Source organism: Macrobrachium rosenbergii, chromosome 23 (assembly GCF_040412425.1).
Source record: "Macrobrachium rosenbergii isolate ZJJX-2024 chromosome 23, ASM4041242v1, whole genome shotgun sequence".
Taxonomy (NCBI): domain Eukaryota; kingdom Metazoa; phylum Arthropoda; class Malacostraca; order Decapoda; family Palaemonidae; genus Macrobrachium; species Macrobrachium rosenbergii.
The window spans coordinates 38,417,819-38,440,267 of record NC_089763.1 but is presented as its reverse complement, the minus strand read 5'-3'; the positions used below and the strand labels follow the sequence as shown (position 1 = coordinate 38,440,267).

The window sequence follows — 22,449 nt, the reverse complement described above, 5'->3', positions numbered from 1 at the left end:
ATTTATACACAAGTAGAATTGAAATAACAAGGGATGTAGTATGCATATGAAATTTGAGTAGGCTGGTGATCACTGATTTCACTTTGAAATCATGAAATCCTCAAACAAACTTAAAGATAAGTGGAAAACAAGGCAACTATCAACATAATCTGGACAGCACGACTGCTGCTTGGTTTTTTGTATCGTTGTCCGACTCATTGTTCGACTGAATTAGTGCAGATTAAGTATTCAGAGCTGTTTGGATTAAAAAGTGAGAAGATTTAATTAAAGTTGCAATATTAGTCTGGTTGCCTTGTTTGTTATTGCAAACCCATTAATCAAAAATAGCTTTAAACTGTGCAGTAAACATCCAGATGAACAAAGCAAAGTATTTCAAAGAAGATCCAAGTGCTCTTGCCCTGCTTGACCCATAGAAAATAGGTGAATGGTCAGTGAAATGCCAGATGCCATTTCACTTGATTAAAGCTAAGGTTATGAAAACAAGGATGCCATGTATGTAGTATTTGGCAAGAAGATAGAATTTTCATCAGGAGGAAGTACTAGGATACATTAAATATCAATTTTCTGCCAGGAAAAAGGAGGCAATATTAATCTTATACTATGCCCTATTTAGACCTTACCATGGAATAGTCGTAACCAAAGTAGATCCAGCAGATGGAAAAGAGAACTAAAATGTCAAACAACAGCCTCTGTGGAAACCTTGTCACTTATCATATAGCCTTGTTTTGGAATGTACTTCCATCTGAGGTATGAGTAGTACTGCTAATGGTCCTGTCAAGAGTAGATTAGATGTAAAATGGTCATCAGACTCTTGTGATTTATTTATGGTAGGTTTTTAAAGGTGTCGACGTGGATGTATTGAAGTCTTTGAGACACTCGTTACATGACACTCCAAGTAACTTACTCTCAGAGAATACACTTTGTCTGATGTGAAAGCATAGTGTTTGGTAGTTAGATTTTTTAGCTTTTTATCTAAGCAGTAGAATGTATGTTACTGTTTCTTGCTTAATATTTTCACTTGTATCTACAACCAAAAATTAGTATTTACTTAGGAGACTTCAGGGACTTCTACGCTTTGTCTTGTAGTTGAAATTTTTGTATATAATTTTATTGAGGTCTACTCAATGTTTGTGTGTACTTTATAGTATACATACTGCATTCCTGTGAATTTTGCATGATGTTCAAGAATATTTTTAAAGGTAATTTTTCTGAATGTGATTTTTAAAGGTAATTTTTCTGAATGTGATGACCACTTTTTAGCTTTTCAGTACTCATTTACAAGATCATAAAGTATGATTCATTTAGTTTTGCAACTGAGTGTTTTATTTTGATTAATTTTGTTGCTTTTTGACTCACTCTTTAGAATAACTATTAATGTACAAACCCTTGTTTGATAGAAACTTGTTTTGCCTAATATTCAAAGTTCTTTGACTTTTGTATTACACATTTAAGTTTACAGTAGTTGTTTTATAAGTATAATGAGAAGGCAGAAGCATGTTTGTAATGCCATCCCTCTTGTGGTTCCAATCCACATGGCTTTTTGGGTAGAGATTTTGACACTTTTTCAAAGTTTTCCAATGCATATTTGAATGTGTTTTGAACTTTCCTTTTGAATTTTATTTTTAAGAGTGCAATTTATTTTGTGGCAGTTTGTTAAGGTACAGCAACCAACACAAGATATAAATTCATTAGTGGTGAGTGATCTTAGAAGTGTTGCACATAGTACTTGCAAATACAGTATATGCTTTGCAGTGCATTAACACGGATACTGTAGCTTACTGTATTATTGGGTTGTTGCTCAGCCTAACCCTTTGTTTGATTTTTATTCATAAATGGTTTTAATCTTTTATAATTTGTAGTGATAGTATAAACATTTTAATTTAATATGGTAGCCTTTGATTTATTAATGTTTTAAGATATATTCATAGTTTAATATTTTGAAGTGCAGTAAAAGTCAAGTTTAGTGTAAGTAGTTTTGTAGTAATAATATTTTTCATAGATATGTTTTTGTAGTATATCTGTCAAATGCCAGGTTATTAAACTCTAACTTTTAATGTATGAAAAAGCAAGTACAGAACTAAAATTTTTTGTTGATAACAGGATTGCATGGTACCTCAAATTACTTAACTATTTATTGTTAAAGTTCACTCTGGTACAAAGATAGATTGAAAAAGATGCTTATGAAATTTTATAAATAATTTAGCAAACATGAATATGATAAACTTATTAAACAAATTTTTTAGATCTGTATTAAACAAATTATTGAGATGTGTATATGGTAGCAAAAGAATTATGCTAGTTCCAAAGCAAGGTGAAACAAAATGTCAATAGGAACGCAAATTTATTTTGGAAGAATCAAAATAAATTTTGTGATGGTTGATAGAGAATATGACATTAAACATATCTTGTTATGCATTTAAATAGGAAAACATTGTTAGCAGCAAATGTAGTCATTTATGTGGAAATTGATTCTTTATTAATATTGAATTACGTAAACAGGTACATACATTAAATTGTGAAATTTTGTATGAGGAATGTAGAACATCTTATTGTAAAGCACAGGTACTAGGACATTTTCTTGGAATAATTTGTGTGAGAATTAATGGTTTTAAAGTAAATGGGATGGCTGGGATGATTTTTATGTGGAATAAGGCTTCTTATGAGTTATGAATGGCATTGAGCAAATAGAAATACAAAACTGATAGAAATTCAAAGAATTTCTGAAAGAAAGGCTACAGCTGTGTAGGCTAAGTTCATATTATTGTTTCTCTGACAAGGATGAAGAGGTACTATGTGGAATGTGATAGATATCAAAATAAGAACCTTAATGAAATAGTATGTAGGCTTGAGTAAGGAGTTGTTTAATAGAACTACAATTTACACTGTCCAGTATATGTACTTCTATATATTCTCATCATCTACAAGAACTTTTGACAAAATATTACAATTGTTATTCAAATTCTTGAAGGGAGGATTAATTTCAGATAGTCAATACAGTACTAGGGATGTCAGACAGTTGTGGGAGCTGAGCAGGTGTCACAAAGATCCCAGGAGTGACTGTGCATTGCAAAATTTCTTGCTGTGAATTTAATTTCTGACAAAAGATTTTTAAAGTGGATGGAAGAGGAGTGATAGCCAATTTAATGTTGCCCAGTGTTACTACTGCTTATATGTTTTCATCACTGCATTGGTTATTGATGGCAAGCTGATAAAATGTGTATAAAAGTAGTATATATATTGAACTGAGAATTAGTTACTGATTCCAGGATAACTTGAGAAGTTGTGCATTAGTTACATATGACCCCTTACATGGAAAGAGGTTTGCAAAATGTGTTTATTTTTAAGCTAGCCATGCTGTGTGAAGTGAGATATGTATCACTCTGTGGAAAATGTTTGGAAAGAAAGTGCCCTCAACCTTAGTTAGGATACAGAGGGGTCAGAGTAGGTTGCAGTGTTTTAGATGTTAAGGGGATGTAAGGGTCAGTGGATGTTACACAGGCATGGTAATCAATGGTCAGTGGAGCCATGGTAGGCCTGTACTTATAGGTGAAACAGTTATTTATAATTTTATAATTGAGATAAGTGGAGTAAAATCAGTAGCATCATGATCAATTAGTATCCAGTAGTATGTAAAGTCCAGGAGTACAATGTAAGTGGGGTAGTTTAGAAATGGTCCAGATAATTGGCACATAAAAAAAAAAGTGTTGTGTAACAGTTTATGATGGGATGTAGCTTGTAAAATTGGTAAATGTAGCCTTGTGTACATATCCAGTGGTTTGAAATTTTAGACCTAATTTTAATATTTTTAAATGTGGAAGTTTTTAATTGCACTGATTAGGATATCTTAAATATATGGCATTGTTACTCAATTTGGAGTCTTGTATGATTAATTAAAGTTTATTTTGAGTTTTTTGGCATGTGTTGTGAATCAGTGACTTAAGATAATGTGTGAGATCACATAACATTGCATGTGTTGTAATTCTGTTTCTATGTTAAGTATTACATATACTTATGATGTATATTTTTGACAGCCATCCCAGTACACCCCATCGGTGCAAGATATGCAGCGATCGATGTACGGAGGACCTGCGCCAGCAGCAGCACCACCTCCACCACAACCTACACCAGGATTCTTCAATCCCACATCTGCACCAACTGCATCTCAGGTGTGTGCTAGTTGGATGAAGGATAGTTTTTAGTTGCTGAAGAAATTCTTGATTTTTTTTAATTGTAATGTTGACGTGGATATTATAAGTTTCATGAAGATAGGATTTTATGTTAATAAAATCATGCATTGTTACATAAATTCTGTTAAAACACTATAGGGATTTAAAAATTTTCGTTATTTGTAACACATAGTATGCTGAAAATTTCCGTGAATATAAACCTAAAATATAGATGCAGTATCTATGGGAGAACCAATTTTTATAGTTTCACAATTGAAGTTGTTAGTATCATTGATATAATGAAATTATTTATTTTTTTCTATTCAGTTGAAGGTGTTTGTGAAATACAGTATGTATTTCTTGTTCGTGAAAATTTCTCATGGCAATTATTCAAGTACATGAAGTGTGGAATCCTAATAGTTTACACAAACTTAATTTACAGGTTCCAACCATGATGACTCCGCCGACATTTGCAGCTCCTCAAGTTGGTGCCCCTTCAATGGGTGCCCCTTCAATGGGTGCCCCTCCAATGGGTGTCCCTCCAATGGGTGTCCCTCCAATGGGTGGCCCACCTATGGGTGCCCCTCCAATGGGTGCCCCACAAATGGGAGCACCACCCGTTCAGCCAATGCAACCCATGGCGGCACCACCGGCATCTGGGCCACCACCTTCAGGACCTCTTAACTTGAGTGGAGGTTAGTGAAATAAGAACTCGAATTATTCTTTGTTATAGAAGATAATATTTATGCACTAATTTAGTTTCATGGGTAAAGGAATATTATGAACCTTTTTTTGTGCTTAGGCACTGAGGTTTTGTTTAGGTTTTGTTGAAACTGGAATGTTTAGATCCCAAGCCAAAGAATGGTTGTGGTGAATTATACCAATTTTTATATTGGTGGCAGATTTTCAATTATTTGGGATGAATCTTACCAACTGTTAAAGATAGCTTAGATCTCCACACTGATAGGCGAGGAGATATGAGCTATCTTAAACAGTAGGTAAGTATCGAAATAATAAATTTAATCATGAAAATTTATATTATAAAATGAAAACTTTAGAAAAAATTTTTAAATTTTTTGTTGACTTAGTAACGGAGTGATTAAGCATCGGTTTCATAGGTGGTGCTTTTAACAAAAACGTATTGTAGGAGTATCGTACAGTTTATTGAAATGATGATAAGTATAACCAGAAAGAAAGGAAATTGTACATAGCATTGACAAATGAAGGATTAAAGGGTAAGCACATTTTCTGTGGTACTTGGGATTCTTAAGATTGTTGTCACCAAAAAAAACTGCATACTGGTGTCATCTTTAGTTATGATTCTTATGAAAATAAACAAAGCTAGTAACATGTCTTATTACAAAGAGGTTGGGAAAGTGAAAGTCAGCATTTTTCTAGAATTAGGGTAGCCTAAGATTGTATTTCGGTGTTGATTATCATACTAATTTTCTCACATTCTTAATGGAGTGGCCAGTTAATTTAAAATTTTTCAGTCCAGTATTGTAAGGGTATATATTTAACTAACATAGCTGTAATAGGAATCCATACCATTCAAACCTAGGCTATCCTAGTACCATAGCTCTTGTCAGAGCTTTTCAGAACTTTGTTGTCTGAGCAAGAAATGATTTAGCTGTATGGAGTCCCTTATTTTATTTACAAGCCTTATACTGTAAACCTTATTTGTATTTTAAACCATATACAGAAAATTTTCTTTATGTTCAACAGGAATTTTTAAGAAATAAAAAAATCATATATTGGTGCAAATACACACAGACAGGAAAGAAATCATGTGCTTTATTATATGAAGAGTCTCTCTCTCTCTCTCTCTCTCTCTCTCTCTCTCTCTCTCTCTCTCAGCTGCACTGTAATTGGTATGCCCAGCTCTCTTTAGCTGCCCAGTGATTGGTATGCCCAGATCTGCATGGGTTATTGAAACTACCCAAGTTACATTTTTTCCCATTTTTACATTATTTATTTGGATGTGTGCAGATGGTATTTCCTCGCATATTTCCATGTGGTACTGCATGTTTGAATTTGCACTTTAAAAGTGAGGTGCTTACTCTTTAATTTTCATTGCCAACTTAGTGCAAAAACCTGTTTTAGTTTTTTTTTTTTTTTTTTTTTTTTTTTTTGCATTTCCTATTATATGAGACATATCAATGCTGAAATATTTGATCCCTGCTCTCAGTAAGGGAACAAGGTTGCTGTTTAAGCAGACAAAGATACATTAGCTACTATTTGGCCATGTTAAAACATAACTATTCCCATAGATGACCTCTAAATACGGTATCACTAAATTCCTTTATCATGCGTACATGTTAGACATATGGAAGTAAGAATTTAATAAAGAAAATTTAAAACAAACTAAATCAGAAGTTTATGGTAGTCTTCATTTCAAGAAGTTGTGCTGAAGTAATTCTGGCTGGTCATTGAACCTGGAGTGCTCATATGACCAGTGAAGATTTGAAGAACCCCACATGATCCAAATCTTCATTATAGAGAATACAATAAGAATGATGAGAGATTTTAATATCTTCTTTTCACTCAACAGCAAGAGACAAATTTTGGAACCAAAACCATTTAGATGTGTAAGAATCATAATTTATCGAGGTGTGAAGTTTTAAAGGAAGTAGCTTATTAAATGATATAAATTCTTATGTGAATTCTATTTATGTAAGAATTATAAAGATAACTTATAACTGTCTAGCATATTGCCATTACTCTTTGGCGTACTTCATTTAAGAAGCATAGGTGCGTGAAAACATTGTCATAAGTTACTGATAATATTCTTTTCTAGTTTTAGCACAGATTTTTATTTTTATTTCATCCTTCCAGTACCTTGGGAAACTTATTTGTTTATGATTGTAAGTTAGAGTTCAATATGTAATAAAAATGGTACAGTGGCACCTCAACTTAATGGACCTCAGATTGGTGGGTTATGTTACATAATGGATGTAGCCTAGTCCAATGAAAGTAATAGAAATATTTTGTATGTATCAGAGTAATCCTGTAAGTAAACTAGGGTTATCAGGCAGTAGACTAAACGAGTCTGTCCAATTGGGCAACACTTGCACTTTCAGGAATAGTAAGTATGGTATCAGATGGTGAATGAGTGCAATCTTTGTTTCCAGGGTAAATGACCTGTCGTGCTCCCTGCTTACAATCAGTTATTCATATCTCTCTCTCTCTCTCTCTCTCTCTCTCTCTCTCTCTCTCTCTCTCTCTCTCTCTCTCTCTCTCTCTCTCTCTCTCTCTCATGTTGTACAAGTTTTTATTTTTCTGTAAAAGAAAACTATTGTGCCGGCTTTGTCTGTCCGTCCGCCCTCAGATCTTAAAAACTAGTGAGGTTAGAGGGGTGCAAATTAGTATGTTGATCATCCACCCTCCAATCCTCAAACATACCAAATTGCAGTCCTCTAGCCTTGGTAGTTTTTATTTTATTTAAGGTTAAAGTTAGCCATAATTGTGCATCTGGCAGTGATATAGGACAGGCCACCACCGGGCTGTGGTTAAAAGATCATGGGCCGCAGCTCATACAGCATGTTACTGAGACCACTGAAAGATAAATCTACTTTCAGTCACCTTGATTATACACTGTACAGAGAACTCGATTGCGCTGAAGAAACTTTGGCACATTTTATACTTGTTTGTATGGTAGTTAACACATCTTGTAACCATAAATAGGTGCAGGTATGTACATGTAATTTTAGAAGCAATTCATTTTGCAGCTCTTATTGAAACTGAATAATTAAATTACTGTTTTAATTTAAGTAATTACTAAATACCAGTTAGGATAGGTTATTAAGTACTTTATATATTGAATTACTTCATACTGTCAGCTATGTGAGTTGACTCCAGGGTATCATATGGTTCCAGGGTACTCTATCGTGTTGGCCTCATGCCAATCTTCAATACTTTGTGGATTTCATTACTTACTCGATGGGGCAGACTCACAAGCTGTTCATTCAAGTTGAGGTGCCACTGTGTATATAAGGTTTCTTGGATAGCCAGCTTTTAATTCATGTGTTAGGAAGAGAAATTCATTCATACTTGCTCATTTTCACAACTTCGTTGTGGGAGGCTGATTGGTGGCGGTACTTCTGGCTGCAAAATGGCCAGTTAATGTAAGTGTAATGATTCCAGACACACACATTCTTTTGTCTTCATTTTTGTGTACAACACATCTATGCACACGTTTTACATTTTCAAAGGTTGTCTTGCACTGGTGTCACTTGATGTATTTTTGAATGTTTTTGGTTTACAGTACTCTGTTCTATACTCTATTTATGTATTTTCTTATCCAGATGTAACATATGAAAAAGAGAAGGAAAGTAAGTGGGTGTATGAGTTGGATTTTAATCCCTCTGTCCAGTATTTGGCAAAACCTTACTTGGTTTGAATTTGTGATGCTTTTTTGACAGCTTATAGTATGCCATACAGAGTGAGGGTTTAATTATTTGGGTTCTGTAGTGGCCTTAAGGATAATAAATACTGAAATGTCTATCCTGCTATTTTGGTTGTTTATTCTGTATTCTGCTATATTTCTAATTACTTTTAGTGTGCTCAGTTGTGCTTGTAATAATACTTAACAGCATAGTTTTGATTTTGTGATTGTTGTTTTGAAAAACTAACAGGCACCCCAGGAGAGGTAAGGATGCTGTTCCTCTCTGGTAACAAGAATGCTTTGGTGAACTGCATCACAGAAGAATAATTCCTAAAATATTCAGTTATAATAACATAAATAATGACATGCACTAATTATACTGTCATACTAAAAGATTTTTAACTAAACCACAGTCATGGAGGTTTGCATGTTATTGATCACAAATTCTTTTTATTTTTTAAGTATTCCTTAAATTTGCTTCTACTTTGAACTTCGAAGAGTTTTGTAGAAGATCATTCCTTTTAGTTTTGTTATGGTGTTGGATTTAAAAATGCATTAAGAGTGTGGAGGCTTTCATAACTTTAGCATTTTAACCAGTTATTATGTATAGCGGTTGTAGAGTTGCCTGTAAAGAAGTGTGGTTTTGTGAATTTGACTTTGAAGCTCTCTCTCTCTCTCTCTCTCTCTCTCTCTCTCTCTCTCTCTCTCTCTCTCTCTCTCTCTCTCTCTGTCACTACTGTCATACCAAGAAATGTGGCTTACAAGAATTTGTGCAGTTGACCACTAAGCATCTTTGTGTGCCTAACTTAGAATTTTATGTTATCTCTTTGTGTTAGGTTTTTACCATAATGAACTTTACATCTATTGCTACATGAATTCACAAAATCTTAATATGAAACATCAGGGTTAGCCTAACCTTGAATCTCATGTTTCTCTGTTAACATTTGTAGTATTGTATTTTTTGTGTATTTAATTGAATTCCAAAGGTACATCTATTCCCATAATGAACTATGTGTATTTTCATGATTTAAATAACAAAACAGGATTATACCTTCAGTACGAGAAACTAAATTGTTTATGCTTGTTGGTGTTAATACCAAGAGATTTGTGAATTATAGTTTTGACCATATTTACTATAAAGAGAAGATTACTGGTGTGTATTTTTAATTATAACTGTTGTTACTTAACTAATTTGAGCTATTCAGAGTTCAGTTTACTGGAACCAAAACCACATGTTGCTAGTAACAAAGCCTAAGTTAGCCAGTAGACTGGCTGAATACCCTGTTCTTGGGATCCAAAAATTATTTGTGGATTTTCAAATACTAGGGGCCGGTAACCTTATCAATGAATTGACGAGATTTTAGCAGCAGTTGAAAGGTATTGAGCACACCATTAAGTCTGAATTTGGTTTTGCATGAAACTTGATGAACACAACCTCAAGAAGTCAGTCTCCTTGGAGGATATATTCGTTACTTTTATATAAGCAGTAGTCATTTACTGCTGCACTAACCAAAGTTTGATGTCGCTTCTTTCCCTTTACTGCCAAACAGTGGAATTCAATTCCTGGTTTCAATTTCAAAAGGCAGGTCTTACCACTTCCTGTTAGGTTCATTCCTTCTCATTTTGCTTCCCCTTTCTTTTTCTTTTGGCCTGGGCAAGATAAGGACATTAGATTGCCTGTCCAACAGACCTCTCAGAAAAAAAGAACAGTCAATGACTTGTGACACTCCCAGTTGTTATCGACTGTCATCTCAGATAAATCCCTTCCACATGAATACTGTGCCTTTTAATTGAGTTTGGGTGTAAAACATGCCATTTACTAATACTTCATGAATGCCATTGTATTTGTTACTATTTTTGAAAGGCACTACATGTATATTTTAAGGAGTACCAAGTATAGATTGCTCCTGAGCCCAATCAAGTGTACGAAAGTAAAGAGAAGTTTCATAATCAACAGCATTATTATTTATGTTTGTGCCAGATTTCCCATAATTGGCTGGGAGATCTCAGAAGTGATGAGTTCCCTCCACTTTCTTGTATAATGTTCTCTTTGTCTGAATTTTTGCTCTCTGTCTCTGAATTTTTGCCTAATCCAGGGCCATTTACCTAACTCCTCTGATAAATTAATACTCCTCTTCTAGTTACATGCCTGAACCATCTCAATCTTTATTCCGACCTCTTGGGCTAAGGACAAATGAGGAGGGTAGAATCCTTTAGGAAGGGCATACAGGACCCTTAGAAAAAATACAAAGCAAGTTAACTATGATGATATTTTGGATTTTAGTTGTCGGAACTCTAAGATACCTGGCAGATATATTAGTTAGGCTCAAATAATGTTTATTATTTTGGTACAGTATCTTGATGGTGCATACAATGCATATGAGTTTACAGTGTAACATTATCACAGGAGGATGTCTTGTATATGTACATAGAAGTGAAAAAAATGTAGACACACATTCTCCTCAGAGAGAGAGACCAATAGCATACATTTGTTCAGAAATTCATTAGACATTTTAATGAATTTTTCAATTTCTAGGCCATGAACCATTGTTTTGAAAGATTATTTTCTTTTTCTATTCCCCATGATTGTCATTTCAGGCACATAATTAATGAAGTATAGCATTCTGCTTCATGCTACACTTACATGACTTTGCATTTTTTAGTAACCAGTTTCAGCTATCATGTGATAAGGCGTCAGTAAAACAATATTTTTTTTTAACATTACAGAATAGTATATGAAAATGGCATTCAGAATCTTGTAGTTTCCATTCAGTGGTGAATTTAAAAAAATTAGCTTGTAACCTGTACGATAGAAAATTTTGTAAAACTAATTTCATCTTTTCCTTTGTTGGGAAGTAAATTTAGGCTCTTTCTCTTTTATGGGAAATAGTAGGTACTGTATATGTGGTTTTGCTTTTTTGTCCTTTTAATGAACCAGGTATATCAATCCTTAGAACTTTCTTGTGGATAGTTATGTAGATTTTCTTGCTATATTACAAGTAAATAATTTTCATATTGCATAAATATGGATGATAAATGCAGCATGATGAATATAAGAATTAACATTGACATAAGTAAATAAAATAAAATTTCTCGCTTCAACTCCATCAGCCCTAAAAGACTGGGCTTAATTGCTTGCTTCCTCACTTTTTAGGTTTTCGTCGGGGTACCACAACGAGTCGGTACGTTGCCGACCAAACCACAGCACCACAGCCTCCTAACATGCTTAATCCAGTTCAGGCAGCTCCTCCAACATCGTCATACCTCCCAGCCTCTGGGCCAAATCCAAGTAGTATTCCTAATCCCCCACCTTCAGGTATGGGAGGACCAGCACCCTTCTACCATGGTGCTCCCCCATCAGGGCCTGTGTACGGGGATCCGCTTCCAGCCAAGACTCCTGCAGCTCTTGATAACACCACTCCACGAGGATGGAATGACCCTCCACCAATCTCAGGAGCACGTAAGGTATGTGTGAAGTACTTTTATTTTGACTAAACATTTTTTATTGGCCCAGCTGAAATACTGCTGTCTTAAATGGTATACTGTTTAATGTACATAAATTTTTCATAGTTATTTTGAAAATATTGCTCAGGTGTCATATGAAATAGTCGTAAGACTGTTGAATAGTGGTCTCACATTTACATGATATTTTTTTTTTAAATTGGAATGACTCAACCAGTCTATTTCCTCAGTATTTTCTGTCTAGTTTTATCACATTACTTTAAAGGTAAAACATTTGTTAAAAAATGTGTTACTGAAGTAATATTTGTTCATGGAACATGCAATGTCATGATTATTGTAATTGGAAATGTCAGTGGTGTTGAAGATTTTGGGATATTTCCTTAAATTAAGTAAATTGACTGTATGTGAAAGTCTTGTATTTGGGAATAGTGAGAATTATTAGATAGTCCAGTACTTTAGGTCGTTTGCGTGTAACTGATGGGTAGGCACTTACTGGTAGTTTGTTTGCAGTCTTTGTCCTATGGTTTCAAGGGAAAAAATTGGGTAATAGCTGTTAGCTGGAATTTTTAGAATAAAATTCTTCATGTAATGAGTAAAGTTGTCCAGATTTATTTCTTTGAGTTTGTGAAGCATATGCTCATAATTTGTTGAGTTTGTGAAATTTAGTGAAATCTACATTTAATCTCTTATTTTAGACATTGAATTTTTTTTTTTTTTTTTTTTTTTAAGAAAAATAATGCTCTTGTCCATGAGGGTGAGGAATGTATTTTTTCCACTTTTTCCATTTGGCATGGACTTGGAAGAGAAATAAGATTATTTAACAGTGATATAGACATTTAGTGTAAGGTTTTGATATAGGCTCTGTTCCTGGGATACCGAATGTCTCGGCATCATTTTGAAGGAATTTGAATGAAATAAATTTGTTGGACAGATGCTTTTTAAATGAAGGGCTAAGGAATGTCAGGTCTCTTGGAGTAAATTGATGCTAAATTTAAATGTGTTTTTAGTAAACAATCACTTTCTCTTGGGTAAGAATAGCTACAGTTGCTTGTTTCTTTGGAAATAAGTTTACCGCCTCAATAGACCCTTTTTTCAACTGAATTTGCTGTTATCTTTTTTGTGTATATCGCTTACGTAATAAAACCACTTTTAAAAGGAAATTGATAATTTTTGTTATAAATATTACTAAGCCATGTACAGTAATTGTTGAACTTAAAGGAAATTAGCTTGACTCTTATGTTTTTTACTGAAATGACCAGAGTACAGTCATGCTTTATGTAGGCTTCTGATTAAAATATTCCTTGTAACTTGCTAAAAGTATTCTGAAATAAAATAGCTTATAATTATATTCTAATGGGTATTTGTAGGAAAAATTGAAAATGGGAAAGGTAATGATGGTGGTGGTGCATGATTGTATGACTTCCAAATATGTAGGTTGGCAGTCTTCTGATAAGTGGCAGTAAATTTAAATGTGTTATGATACCTTTTTTATGGCATATTTGTTATTGTATGGAGGTTGCGAGTGTTTGATAGTAAGTAATGGAAGCTATTGGGAATGATTGAAGCTGCCAACTGTGTTCTGCATTTTGAAGTACTCATATTTTGATTTTGATTGTTACTAGCTTATATTTATTTTAGCTCTTGGGAGAAGAGGAGAATTAACATTTGTGTTACTGCAGATTAAGCATGAAGTATGGAAACTGGGTTTTATAAGTGCCAATAAAGAAATACAGTACAGTACTTAGGTTCATGTTTCACTACTGGATAAAAAGTAGAAGAAAGTCAGTTGTCATATACAGCCCAAGCATAGACCCCCTTTCAATTCTGTTAGGAAAGACTTCAGTTCTCAGTGATTACCAAAATAGTGATGTTGAAAGTATTGAGTGAATATTGAAAAATAATTGATGATATTTACCACTGATAAAACTGGCAAACAATAGATAATGTTAGTCTACAATAGACAGTGGCAACAACTGAACGATAATTAGTCAATGTGGAATTTCAATTTTTTTTTAGCTGAATGGATGTATTAAATTTCCTTACATGCGGTATGTGTGAAACAATTAGGAAATTAGGAAGAGCTAACCTCTACAAAGACACGTGGAGAACAAGAGTAGATCATGAAAAGAGAGGTTATTATTGATTATAAACATGTTAGTCCAGACAGTACCTAGGCAGTGAGATTACCTTCCCCTGATAGATAAGAGACCTGTAGTCTTGGGAATAATTGCTGTGTAGTGTAAATAAAGGCACAAATATGAAGGGATTTAGATGAAAGTCTTATGTTTGGTAGTGAGTTTAAAGAACCTTTTAGGAATAGTCATTAGTTATTTTTCTGATAATTTTGCAGCATATGATGAACTATGCCCCAGAAATTATTATAAAAATGAGTACAATACTTGACCTTTATAGTTACTGGTATATATATTCAGATTACCAATTTATTCTTGAGTTTCTTCATTATTCTTATTGATATGAAGCTTCTTATTCCTAATTATATTAGATATAGCACTGTAAGCTAGAGAACTAGGCAATGTTGCTATAGATATGTATTTGATCATAGAATACTGTCCTGTATACTGTATTCTAATATTGGTAGTTTGTATAGTAATTGTCATAAGGCCATTGTCCTTTATGGTTGGTTTCAGTTACTACAAAAAATTTTTACCTTTCTGTAGAACCTGGTATCTCTCTTTAACCAGTGCGATTTAACTGTTTAATTTAAATACCTTAAATGGCTGTATTATGTAACTGAATATAGCAGACGATGGGCACAAACCTGTAGAGTTGATACCCTAGTCCTCATGATGCCTCTGTAGCTTCTGATATGAGAAGTAATGCTTGATTTTATGAAATACCAGGATTTCGATGGTGATATTAGGCTTGGTGGAGGCCATTCGGGTGACAAGAGGTTGCTGAAACTAAAACAGGTTGGTTTACCTATTGGGCAGCATGAGGCATGTAAGCTTTTTGCAAAGGGCCATGCTATCTGCCATCACCAACTGCTCTTGAGACTGTGTGTTTGGGTTTGTGGGAGGCTTCATTTTTTACAACTACTTCATAACTCTACATAATTATAATAAGCCTTATCATAGTGTAATTTCTCCGACAGTCTTAAGCACTACACACTGAAATTCCTTGTTTGTCTTTCACTTGAATTATCTCTTAAATTAAGATTATAGAGCTGTTGCTTATTCTTGGGGAGAGGCAATGCTGCTGTAGAGCTAACACTTGTGGTCCAACATATGAATGTTTATTGACATTAAATACGTTAAAAGAGAATGGTACAAAAATCACTTTATAGCATGACTTTTAGCAGTCTGAATGCCAGATTTAAATGAACCTGACTTTGATATTCAAGGGATAAACACAACCTGTGAAGAATGTCAGTTATTTCATAGCATCACCAAGGACATTAACATGCTTGGTACTCAAGACTGAGGCTGTTTAGTATTTTGTAGTTTCTGAAATGAGATGGAACTTAGCATGTAATTTTTAGTTATCATGAAACTAGTACAGTATGCTCTGTTATTCAGTTTAAAATAACTTATCTTGCCAAGACATTTCTGAGGTGTCACTGGGGTGCTTTGTATTGGCTTTTTTAGTGAACTTTGTAGCAGCTTTTGTGCTGGAAGGAAAAGCAGTTTCTTTATTCACTGTTTTAACTAACAGTTTTGAATGTAGGACTTATAGATTTACTGAATTAATTTAGATAGAGTAATGTTGACTGTAGACAGTTATTATAAAAGAGAATTTAGAATTAAATTTTAAGGACTTACGATGAGTGGGTGTGATGTTGCCAATGTTTGGTTTTAGCATTCAGTTCTCGTATGAGACCGAATTCTTTTTACATATACTATTTATTCCATTATTAAAGAATTGTATATGCCTTGAAAGTCGCATAGAATTGTATATTGCGTTCTTCATGGTCTTGAGCTTTCAGTTGTACATACGAGCTCCTTATCACACCGTGGGTATAACACCAAAGCTTCTTGGAGAATCCCTTTGGCCCCAGCTGTATTTTTTCTGCCTTTCCCCTTTGCCTTAATTAACCCCACTTACCTTCAATTTTCTTAGTTCATTGAAGAACAAACCTTTATGGAGAGGCTTATAAGAGTATAATGTTAAGATTTGAAACCGTTTTGTAGAATCTTTATTTTGATAATGATCTTGGTTATAGCAATGGGTGGGTAACCCAGAGGATTATGTCAGGTCCCCATCTAAGGCATATAAAATCATTAATACTGGATGTGTGTAAAGATTTTGGTATGGTGCTGTTTTGTTTGTGTTTGTACAATTTTTGTTAGTACAGTAAAAGCATTGAGCTGAGGGAAAACCCCCAATATCTAATTCAGTCCCCATAATATATGGGTAGGCATTATGCTAATGAATTGGTCTTCAGCAAGAGTGTTAGAGAACCTTATAATTTTACAGAGTACTACACTTGATATCCACTCCTATACTGTATCATTAGACTTTATTTTTTTGTCTACTATTTAACTTTTTATTTTGCAAGTGGGTGTTAATTCTTTAAAGACCTGACATTTTAACTTCAATAATTGTTACTTTGCTTATTTATTGTAGGCTCCTTGTATGGTGATGGTACAGTGTCAAAGGGTTTTTTGATAGGTGCTTGTAGAGAGGCTGAGATTTTTATGGGGCATGTTCGGGTTTCTTTGTATTCAATGTGATGTTGAAAGCCTGTCATATGCACTATTCTTAGTTGCTGGAAGTTTTGCTGTTGAAAATGTTTACATTAAATATAATATTCATTATATCCTTTTGCTCATTTCTAAATACAAATATATATCCTATATTTGTTTATTGCCATTTGCCCTTGTTTATTCTGCAAACACTTACCAGGTTTCAGTTACCAATGGAAATTCCTTATTGAAATAACAGACTTTGGAAGACAGCCAAAAAGGGCATCTTTCAGGGATGGTCAAAATCATAATGACCAGTATTGGAAAAAAAAGCAGGCTTTTCTAAAAGGTATGAATCTAGGGAAACTGCAGTCAAGAGAAATAGCTTTCAGCAGTGGTAGAACAAAAGATTTGAAGTGTGTAGCACTGTTTTGCTCAGATTCAGGGAGCCTTATGAATGATATCTAATTTTCAAAGTGTGTAGCACTGATTTGCGCAGATTCAGGGAGCTTTATGAATGATATCTGATTTTCAGGAAGCCTTTACTGATGAATATTTTTAGTGTTCTAAAAAGAAAAGCTTTTGATTCAAAGGTAACACCAAGTTTTATTAAATATTCATAATTGTTGTGTTTGGTGTTCCTATCTTAAGTAGAGAACCTTAAGAGAGTAGAAATGTGATTCATAGGTCTCATTGGAATAATGAATGAGTATTAATGACTTGTTAAATGAATTAAGGTCTGGAAGAAAGGGTGCCAATATTTGCTGAACTAATCTGTTAGAGTAAATATTAGTTTTGCTGAAGTTTAGCCTCATGCCCCATTGATATAGCACTTCTGATCCTTTCTGATTTTCATTAAGGCTTATTAAATGGAAGTAATAAGTAATTGACGGTGTTGTACTCTGCCAGATCTAAGATATCTTTGCACTCTTTTTGAAGGCTGGTTTGATGGCACAAAACTTTCTTCACCCCTGCAGGGTCTGGTGTCAGACATATGAATAGCACAATATCTGGATTTGAGACTAAATGTATTGTTTTTATGTTAAATGAATTTTTTATATACTGTGGGGAACTATTTATAATTTTTGCTTCATAATTTTTGCTTTAGTTGTAAGTTCGGTAGAATTGGGTATAATTTTTGATAGTGCGAGTTACATCCATTTTGACCCTTATTCATCAGTAATTACTGAATCCTTCTAAACACTTATTGAATCATATTTAGGGGATCAAGCTGTTGTTTTCAAAGTTCTTAAATATGATACAGAAGGTTATTGGATTAGAACTTAAATGAAAGTACAGATTAACGTAACAAAATGTGTCTACTGTATGTATTAAAGGTGGCAAGGTTTTACTGTAAGACAGTTTTTACTTTCAGTGGTCTTTGTTCTGGAAAATGTAATATGGTAAGGTTATTATGTATACCTTGTCGATTTTGAAAGGCCAGAATGTTTCAACATAGACCTGTTTGTAATAGCAGTTATAAATTGAACTGACGAGGCTTAGAACATTATTGTTATTGATAGGCTTGAAATGAAATTTATTTTAGAATTAAGGTTTTGCCAGAAATAGAATGATGTGAAGGGCATAAATTAGGATGATAATTTTTCTCAGGGAGCAGTTATTGTACCAAAGCTATTGCAAATAGCTTTGGTAAATGGAATTTGAATCGTGCAAGTGAATATTTTGAAACCGTTTAAAAGTTCATGAAAATTTCTCGGAGTAGAAAAATTAAGCTGCTAAATTATTTAATGGATTCCGTAAAGTAGCAAGGACAAAAACTGTATAAAGTAAAAGAATTGTATGAGAGAAGTAATGTATAGCCTAAATAATGCTGTCTTAACATATTGAAGGTAAGTAGTTCACAAATCTTCGACAAATCCCACAGTAAAATGACAAGTACTGTACATATCTCTTTCTGAGTGTATTGTTTTAGGTAATTAATCAGATATGGCAAGTACATAGAATTTAAAATATGAAATGTTAGAAAACTAAAGTTTTAAGGTAAAATATGATTAAAGTACTGTATACATGCAGTAGTTCTAAGTGGATTGTCTTTTATAGAGCAAATCATTTTGCAACTTTGAATTTTGCAATTTTTAAATTCTCAGGTTAAAAGCTTTTTGTGACTTGAGTATAAAGCCACTCCTTAAACATTTTTTATGTATGGGATTTGGCCTTGTTTTTATTTCCTTTTTAATGTTATCCTGCTAATGCATGAAGGTTTTTTGCTTTATATGAATTCTAGCCTTTAAAAAAAAAGTTTACATTTGTGTATATTTTTAAATTCTTCCTTGGATAACATGAAAAAATTGTCCCAAGTTACATTTGTGGTGTTTTGCCACATGTGAAATAAACTAGCAGCTATCCCTCTTTGGTATGAAGTGTGCAAGTTAGCAGTGCAGAACACTTTAGAAGATAAGTACTTAGTGTCTTACCAAAGGTACAACCATTTTTTTATTAGTGTGTTTGTCAGTTTTTGCCAAAATTATAGAATCCAACCAGTTAGTATAGTACAGTATTTGACAGTACAATTTTCCTTAATCTTTCCAAGCTAATAGCTCTTCAGATAGTTGAATCTGCCATTAACTGTCACTTCACACTCTCATAACTTTTGGTATTTGTTACCACTATTGTTTTCAGTTTGGCTGCTACTTTTCTTCATTCTTGCTCTCCATCCTCTTGATTACAAAGCATGACTCTTCCTCTCTTATCTTAAAACTTGGATTTACTTCTCAGTAATCATTTCCATGAGTTTTTCATCATTTGATAACAGTATTGTGTAAACCTATTTTTCCAATAAGATTTTTACATCTCTTAATCATTCATATCATGGTAGTTTCCATTCCATGATATCTTCAGATGATAAAGTCTTCAGTTTAAAGAAAGCAAATCTCTAAGCAAGTTCTTGACTGTTTCATCTAGAACTACAGAAAAGAAGATAGATGTTGGAATTGATGTATACAAAAGGTGACTCAAGTGTAGGAAAGAGATTCAAGCTGTGTCAAGTGAGCAGACAGGAAAAAGTCTAGATATATTTACAAGAGGAGTAGGAGCTGAAAAAAAGATGAAGTAAAACATAGAATGAGCCACAAAGAAGGTCAAATTGAAAAAGGCACAGTACTAGAACAGTTGATATAGCATTTTACAAATATTTTGTAAGAAGAAAGTTCAACAGGAGCATTCTTTACAGCGAGGCCACTACAGGATAAGTCATGCAAAAGGAGGAGATCTTGCAAGAACATTTGATAGAGTACCAAAATACAGTGAGAAGGGCATTAGAAAGGCAGAAGGTACTGGAAAGATTGGTTAAACTAGTGAGGTTACTTTACTCTGTTATGATTAAAGTAAAGACAGTGGCATTGTACTAGGAGTTAGTTTATATGATATACTTGAAGTATGGGTTTTAATTTATAGAAGAGCATATTCAGAAGAGACTGCAATGGAGAACCTTGGTTAGGTATTAGAAGAGGGAGATCATTTTTGTTTCCTTGGAAAAACTGTGGACTGAAACAGGAACTGAAAGGATGTTAAAGTGTAGCTGTAATTTGGAGAAAATTAAAGAGCTAGAGCAATGGTAATTGAAATGTCCCTGAGTAGAGTAAGCATGGAATTACAATAACTATGTAAGACATGTTCTCTCTGCTGCTGAAATATAGGTACTAAAAAAAATGATAGTTTTAAAAAGATGTAACTAGAAAACATTAAGATAATGATCAGTGTATGTTATGAAGATTGTAGTGTGATTGAGGAAGTGGCAGGAGATTTGTCCAGCAACTGGAAAACAGATCTCAAAGACTGAGTTGGTTTGGACATGTTGAGAAGAGATGAAGTTGGTTAGAAAGAAGTAATTGATATAGAAGCAGCAGGACAAAGGCTTGTAGGTATGCCCAGGAATCCATTGGAATGAGGATAGATGAGGACCTAGGCATGATGGTAGTCTAGGGACAAGGTAAACTTGACAGAGGAGTGGTGAAAACGTTGTTTCACATGTAAGAGCTCGCTGTGGTTATGATAAGCTTTTTGCATCATTTCTGTACTTGCTAGTATGTCAAACTAGGATCTCTGAGTATCAGATTAGTATTCCCTTTCATGTGGTGTAATTCTTTGGTTTGTTTTGTCCATGTATCCTGTCTCTTCATTGGTCTTCATGATTTTCATAAATTTCAGTCTTTTATGTAGCTTTGTGAAGAGTTCTTTTCATGTCCATGCTGTTATAGCATTTTTTTTTTTACATATCACTTGATTGCCAGTTTCAACCACAGCCTTTCCAAAAGTTTAACTGATTTTATGTCCTTGTTGGTATTTGTGGCTAATATGCCAAAACTTAATAGGCAGGAGTGTATGGTATCAATAGTATTATAGTGCTTGTAATATTTTCTTTTACAACACATTTGCTTGCCCCTGCGGTTATCATACTCCGTATATGAGATGGATTTTTGGACCAATTAGCATTCTCCCCTCCAACAGTCTTTGTCGTATGTTGAAGCTTTCAGAATATCACATATTTATCTCCTTATAACCAGTATTCTTAAAACTATCCATTTTTCTTTTCAACAGTATCAGCAACAAATTACTGTACTTAATTTTGCATGCAATACTCCATTCTAGAAAATATTGTCTATAAATATTGAAGTTGATATCCTGTATGTAAGTGCACACCAGTCAAGATCTGCAGTCTGTGCACTTAGTAAAGAAGTTCACTTTAAGCATTTCATCTAGTTTCATTACTGTAATTCTCTTGGCATAGATATTAAGTAACCCTCTGAAAATTCATCACCTTCATTTTACATTTGGTCTGAGGATATTAAGGGGTTTCTTACAAGTCAAGTCTGTTTTTTTAGTTATTTCTTTTGTAATCTTCAAGAAAGACAGCGTATACGGAACACTGCTAAGAGAGCAGTCTTGTGTGTATTTGTTGTGTTGTAATTGAAATAACATGGTTGGTTCCCAGATTGAATGTAAAAGACTGTGCTACAGAAGGGTGTTCATTATTACAAGCCTTGTCATCAGATTTACTGTATAAGGGTTTTGTTAGTTTTTAGGTATTGTTGTTGATAGTACACAGTAACATACTTGTCCTAAGAAGGACCATAACAGAAACTTTGGAAAATTGAATAAAACATTCTGTATTGACCAGTGTATAGTGTTGTATGTATACAAATACCACTATATAGAGGCTTATTGAATTTTCTTGTTTTTGTTATTGACATGTTTTAAGGAAAATATTAAATCATTAAAGTACAAAAAGCAGATTTACTTGATGTCATATGTTATATATTCACCTATGAGTGAGTGAATGTTTGATTTCTAGCCTACTGTACATACTATACAGACATACATAAATGTACATTATATTGCTTAAATGCATGCTTCTATTTAAGGGACAAGTCTTAAGTATCTGTGCGTAATTAATGTGAGTGTAGAATCTGTGTACGATAGTTTAATTTTATTTACACCATTGAATGTATTACAAAATGGTGTCTGCTAATTTTTTCTCAAGCTTTTCTAACTCTCTGAAGACAGCCGCGTTTTCTTGGTCAAGATTCAGTAATGTGTAGTGTACGTTAAGTTCAGTACATTAGATGTTAAGCCCTCTCTTTACAGCAGAAAGGACATCTCTTGTTACAGCTGTTGCATTTTAATTTCAGTAAGGTTCCTACATTTTTCAAAGAACAAACCTGTTACAGTGCTTGAAGTAATGCCATTATGCCAGTAGAATGACAGTCTAATAATAATAATAATAATAATAATAATAATAATAATAATAATAATAATAATAATAATACTGCAAAAT

At 33.7% G+C, this 22,449-nt stretch overlaps 1 protein-coding gene across 45 annotated transcripts in view; it reads left to right on the top strand.

Annotated features, from left to right (window-relative positions):
• Window positions 1-22,449, top strand: part of LOC136851511 (protein transport protein Sec31A-like) — a 46,177-nt gene that overhangs the window by 16,352 nt on the left and 7,376 nt on the right. For 8 of the 45 annotated variants that reach the window (XM_067125683.1, XM_067125667.1, XM_067125681.1 and 5 more), the window contains 4 exons: window positions 1,650-1,694; window positions 4,032-4,166; window positions 4,609-4,861; window positions 11,705-12,015. In XM_067125683.1, the coding sequence (XP_066981784.1) occupies window positions 1,650-1,694; window positions 4,032-4,166; window positions 4,609-4,861; window positions 11,705-12,015 (744 nt within the window). Of the gene's footprint in view, window positions 1-1,649; window positions 1,695-4,031; window positions 4,167-4,608; window positions 4,862-11,704; window positions 12,016-14,873; window positions 14,943-22,449 lie in introns of all 45 variants that reach the window. The other 37 variants (XM_067125689.1, XM_067125675.1, XM_067125688.1 and 34 more) reach the window with 7 other exon arrangements.